Source organism: Coffea eugenioides, chromosome 5, assembly GCF_003713205.1.
Source record: "Coffea eugenioides isolate CCC68of chromosome 5, Ceug_1.0, whole genome shotgun sequence".
Lineage (NCBI taxonomy): Eukaryota > Viridiplantae > Streptophyta > Magnoliopsida > Gentianales > Rubiaceae > Coffea > Coffea eugenioides.
Genome location: NC_040039.1, coordinates 18,580,401 through 18,586,400, shown reverse-complemented (window position 1 = coordinate 18,586,400; position 6,000 = coordinate 18,580,401). Strand labels below are relative to the sequence as shown.

Sequence of the window (6,000 nt, the reverse complement as noted above, 5' to 3'; positions counted from 1 at the left end):
TCACACTAAACAGGTAAAACAGATTTCTGTGGAACCTTATAGAAGTAAACAACGATTATAGTAGTAATAATCTATCAAGTAACGAAGACCAAACTAAATCATGTTCCAATGACACAAGCAACGAAAATGTCAATAACATAACACTAGAACTTTCAGGGTCCAACAAAATTATCTTATGATACATCTCTATAGAATGGTTATATAAGACTAAGTCGATAAATGTTGAAACGGCATCAAACATATAATCCGACTAACTTCAGGATGCTGAACAAACATAATGCAAAGAGTTTTAGTGAGCTTCATGAGATTCTAAAATCTCAAAATTTGTATAAGGAAAACATATTTCAAAGATTCCAAGAATTACAAACCTCTAGCTAGATATTCACATTTAAAGAGACCATCTTTCAGCACCCTAGATGCACTTGATCTCTACCATCACATTTGAGTCCATCCATGTTGCATCCACCATGCAGACTCCCAGACATCCATAGAGTCCACCATCCATCCTTGTAGACACTAGACAGTTCTAAATATAAATCCTAACAGCAGAGTTATTGAACTCTCAACTTCTTCATGGTCCCTTCACCTTCACAGCTCGCCATCAAACAGTCATCACTCCTGATATCAACTTTTTCTTTTGATCTCTTGGCAACTGTATTGACTACAGACAATTTTGCAATCGGTGCGATGGCTCCATATTTAACTATGTTCGTTACCACAGCATAGGTGGACAGTTCCTTTTTCTGGCCTGGAACGTTCTTCCTCTCAATCACCGAAAACTTACCACAACATTGATCTTGGACTGTTACATCTTTAAGCTTCTGAATCACCTTATCTTTGTCTAAATTGACACAACCAGAGGACTCCTGCATGGAATGATGAAAGCATTTCCTCAAACAAGTGGAAAGGAAACCCCAAAGGTAACAATGATATGAATAATGTGCATTAGTCATACTCATGATTCAAATAGAAATAACTTTTTGTGCTTTGATTATCCAATTGTAGCACACAGACTCAGAAAGCTCATCATCTGGTATGAAATCTAATAATACATCGTCAAATGAAAGCCTGGTAATCACAGTGATTGCTTATATTTTTTAAGAAGTCCAACCAGACAATATAAGTCAAATGTACCATAGTTGCATGCTAATACCTTGATGATTTCAGCCAGCTTAAGATTAACACTCGAGACAAAACTATATTTTGAAAGAGACAACGGTAAAAACATCACAGTTTTCACCTCGAAATTCACCGGGAAATCAATGTTGACAAACTGACACCCGCAACCATCACTGAGGTTGATCTTCAACAGTATGTCAAGTGGTCTTAAAAGCATTTCCCTGCAGTGTCAATTACAGCAACAAGTCCAGCAAAAAGCAAGTGAAAAAAAAAAGAGATAAAAGAGACGGCAACAAGGCTTTTTTGGTTAGAGAAGACAAAGTAAGAATAATCAATAAATCACGAAAAACATTGTACCCTATAGATGATTAATATACATAGCCAATCTAACGTAAAATCATTTATTAGACTGACACAAATTTTAGTTAACAGAAACTTCAAACAAATTCAACGTAGCAAATGCCCATGTTTGTAGGCCGGAGATTACATCCTAGGAACATCATGGCAGCATTAGAACATGAAATGAAGAAGCTTACAGTATGATGCCATGACAATTCAATACAAGTCATTGCAATAATATACCTTTTCAGCACAAATGGTTGTTTCTGGAGTACAGCTACTTTTAGTTCTGGCCTGTCAGGGAATGATATCTGGATATGGACAAAAGGACAAATTTGTTTCAATAATAACCATGGCTCCTTGTTCGGTAAGAAGAAAAAACTGGGGAAGCATTTGATGCATACAATAAACAATAGCAGACTCAATGGTGCAATTGGAAATACAGTTTTTAACAATAGAAAATTGGACAAAACCTCGACCGATTTAATGAATGACAATGGAGCCTTTTCTCCATGTACGCTAATCACCCTGAGTGACCATTTAGTGTATTTCCTCTCTGCAAGAAAACAACAAATTGACATGGGTCAGGAACCAAAATTTACATGAAATTCTGGTTTAACTAGCTGAAAGCATGTCAAAAAACTTGCAATTTACACCAATTTGGTGTTGACGTAGCAGAATTTATAGTAGTAGTAGTACAGATATAGTAGATATAATAATACCCTAATTTTCTGTCTTAATTCTACCCCTCAGGTTGGAATTCATTCACCAGTCTCCAAATTTGTGAAACCATGAATCCCTAACCTTTGGCAAAAATAAAACAGCTAATAATTGATCAATGGACCTCATATGGGAGGTCCTAATCGCTTTTGAGCAGCTTCTCTTTCACAAAATGACAATCAACTTCAATATGCTTGTTCAAGTACACAACTAGATAGATGCAACCCAACCGCTGTTTGATTATTACACACTGCATAATCTCTGCACAACTTCTTACCCAAAAATGGCTACAAATTATTTATCAGAGCAATCCTGGACTGGAATGACTGATAAATCAGCTATCACAGCATAAAAGCCACATCAGGTTATGTACAAACCATGCACCAGAATCTTAAACTGCCTCAATGTTCCTCCAAAAAGACCACCATCTGAATTTCGCTAGACCTCTTTCTTAAAGCTCTTCTTATGTTGAAAATACAGATCAAACTCCTTATCCACATTTTGCTTTGTGTAAGAACCAAAATACTGTCCACTTCTTTTACATAATTTAAATTAACACAAGGATTACACCAAAAGAAACCTAGTTTCCCCAAGTAATACCCATTTCAACTTTTGAGCAAAATTCAAATGAGTTAGCATGGCCATCCCAAGTAATAGCACTTCGACTTTTACATATATTTCCCACTTTATTTTTCTACTATAAAACAACTTTTCAAGTTAGAGTAATTACCATACACTCACATAATAAGGCATACACTTAACCTAATTATCAAAATTCTGTTGTTTACCCCTATGTGCTTTGTACAAAATGGTACATGGAAGGAAAACATCCTAATCAGTTGGTTTAGTGCAAAAGCGCTGATCAACCCAACATTAAAAACAACTTTTTAGCCAATTTCCTTTTCTTATTGTCCACTGTTCATGTATCTATCTCCTTTCCACACCAACCCTTCACATCACCGACCCCCAGCAACTCCTTTCATCCTCTTTTCCTCTGACCCATCAACTTTCTTCCTTCTTCATCATCCTATGGTCCAGCAGTGTCCTGGTAGCTCCCCATTTTCATTCCCCATCCCCAATTACCAATTTCATTATGCTTCTCCTCTAATGCTGCTCCTTCCCCAGCCTTCCCAAGCCACCATCCTTCCCCGTCCAACCCTAGTTCCAAAATTCTTTTCCATGCTCCATGGAGCTCACCTCTTGTTCTGATTATTTAGAATGTTCTGAGAAGACGTTTATAAAGACCCATAAACTGTAATGACACTAGATCAGAAGATATTTTTGACAAATGCGAAATGTATTTCCTTCAGGTAGTTAGAGGGAATCTTCCCTGTTAGTTAGGCTGTTATGCTGAGTCAGCAATCAGGTAGTTATTCTGTTATTTTTGAGCTGTATAAGAATGCAGAGGCGGGATGGGGCAGGCATGGAAAGTTCATTTGAATAATATCTCTCTTTCTTCTTCCTCAAGTCTAGTTTCTCTCCTTCTTATCTCTCTCTCATTCTGCTGCAATTGCAGCACTTGTTACAGTGGTATCAGAGCTTCCGATCCTTGGATTAGGAAGCTTGATTCACGGCCATGGCAGAAGGAACACGTCTCAAAACGATTGAAGAGCAGGTCAAGAAGCAGGAGGCCAGATTGCAAACTTTCATGGACTCTACCAGTGAGACTCTGAAATCCATGGAAGAGAAGATGGTGGCTAATTCTACAGAATTAAAGGCTCTCATAGCCAGCATTGCTGCGCAGATTGGAGGAAACAACAGGAATTCTCAGCAGGAAAGAGGAATTCTGGCCACTCCCCCGAGCTCTTTGCAACACAACTCCAGGCAAGGGCAGATGAATCAAGATAGAGGAGAGAGAAATGCCTTTATTCCTGGAGTACCCAAGCTGGAGTTTCCTAAGTTCTCAGGAGAGCAAGTGCGAGACTGGATCCAGAAATGTGAGACTTTCTTCCATCTGTATGGCATCTTGGATTCGCAGAAGATGTTGATTGCAGAAATGCATTTAGAAGGGAGAGCCAATATTTGGTTTCAAAGCTTCAAAAGAGATAAAAGGACGTTAGCATGGGAGGAATTCAAAGAAGGTGTGAATTGCAGATTTGGAACCCTTGGTGATGAAGATGGGGTAGAGGAGTTTAACAAACTGCGGCAAACTTCCTCAGTAATGGCCTATCAGGAGAAATTTGCGGAGTTGAGGGCCATAATGCTGCTCAAAAATTCTGGTTTGAGTGAAAGTTATTTTGTTTCAAGCTATTTGAGTGGATTACAAGAAGAACTCAAGGCTCTGGTCAAAATGCACAAACCCCAGACCTTGCAAGAAGCTTTTGAGGCTGCAAGATGGCAAGAAAAGGCACTGGAGGTCATTTTCAAGAAGAACAAGGCGATTAACAGACCCTTCCCATCTTCACAGTTGAATTACAATGGAGGTTCGGCCACAAACAGACCCCATGTAGCCAACGCATCAACAAGTGAGGGAGATCCCAGGAAGCAAGGTAATTCAACTCAACAATTCAGAAAAATCACTCCCACTGAGTTTCAATATAGGAAAGACAATAACCTGTGCTTTAAGTGTGGAGCCAAGTTTGGGCCAGGTCATATGTGTAAGAACAAGGGGATACATATGATTATTGCGACTAATATAGAAGACAATGTAGATGAAGAAGAGGTCATAGAATATGTGGGAAATAGTCACAAACAGGATGTTGAGTTATCCTTACATTCAATCACGGGGAATCTGCTCTCTAGCACCATTAAATTGGTAGGGATGGCTAGGGACTCTGAAATTTCTATTCTATTGGATGGGGGAAGTTCTAATTGTTTCCTTAAGAAGTTAGTTGCACAAAGATGGCATGAACTTATCAGGCAACACAAGCCCTTTAAGGTCAGAATTGCAGATGGTCAGGAGCTTTGTTGCAGTCAGTGGATACCAAATTTCCAATGGAGTATGCAAGGACAAAAGTTTTGTCACATTGTATACCTTTTAGATTTGGAGCCATATGATCTGATCATAGGGGTGGACTGGACGAAGGCCTACAGCCCACTAACATTTGACTTTAGACAACTGCAGGTTTCATTCAGTAAGGATGGTGACCTAGTGAGATTGCAAGGGGATGATGGCACTGCAAAAACTAGGATGGTTAAGGGAGAAGTGGCCCAAAAATACATCAGGAAGAAGCTAAAGCAGGCAGTGCAGGCTTGCATGATCAGCACTACTCAGTCACAGGTAAGCACAACTCCAATTATTCTAGAACCTCTATTGATTGAGTTCCAGGATGTATTTAGTGAGCCCAAGCAATTGCCCCCCAAAAGATCATTTGACCACCAAATTCCTTTAAAGACAGATGCAAAACCATTCAAATTGGCCCCTTATAGATATCCCCATTTCCAGAAATCTGAAATAGAAAAACAAGTCAAGGAAATGTTACACAGTGGCATTATCCAACCCAGTCACAGTCCATTTGCCTCCCATCCTATTGGTTAAAAAGAAAGATGGTAAGCTGGAGATTTTGCATAGATTATAGACAACTCAATTCCTTAACCATTAAAGATAAATTTCCCATTCCTATCATAGATGACATACTAGATGAACTCCATGCGGCCAAAATCTTCTCCAAAATTGATCTGAGGTCTGGTTATCATCCGATTTGCATGAACCCTATAGATATTCCTAAAACAGCTTTTAGAACTCACTGTGGACTCTATGAATTTCTGGTAATGCCATTGGGACTTACCAATGCTCCAGCTACATTCCAAGCCCTTATGAACTCAGAATTTGAACCTTTCCTCAGAAAATTTGTCTTGGTCTTCTTTGATGACATTCTTATA

The 6,000-nt window shown here is 38.9% G+C and overlaps 1 protein-coding gene across 2 annotated transcripts in view; it reads right to left on the bottom strand.

Annotated features, from left to right (window-relative positions):
* Positions 1-304: 304 nt before the first annotated feature.
* LOC113770822 (NAD-dependent protein deacetylase SRT1-like) overlaps positions 305-6,000 on the bottom strand; it is a 28,398-nt gene continuing 22,702 nt past the window's right edge. For both annotated transcript variants that reach the window (XM_027315414.1, XM_027315415.1), the window contains 4 exons: positions 1,932-2,014; positions 1,702-1,769; positions 1,241-1,340; positions 305-866 (listed from right to left, as the gene is read on the bottom strand). In XM_027315414.1, coding sequence (XP_027171215.1) covers positions 552-866; positions 1,241-1,340; positions 1,702-1,769; positions 1,932-2,014 — 566 coding nt within the window. In that variant the 3' untranslated portion in view covers positions 305-551. The remainder of the gene's footprint in view (positions 867-1,240; positions 1,341-1,701; positions 1,770-1,931; positions 2,015-6,000) is intronic.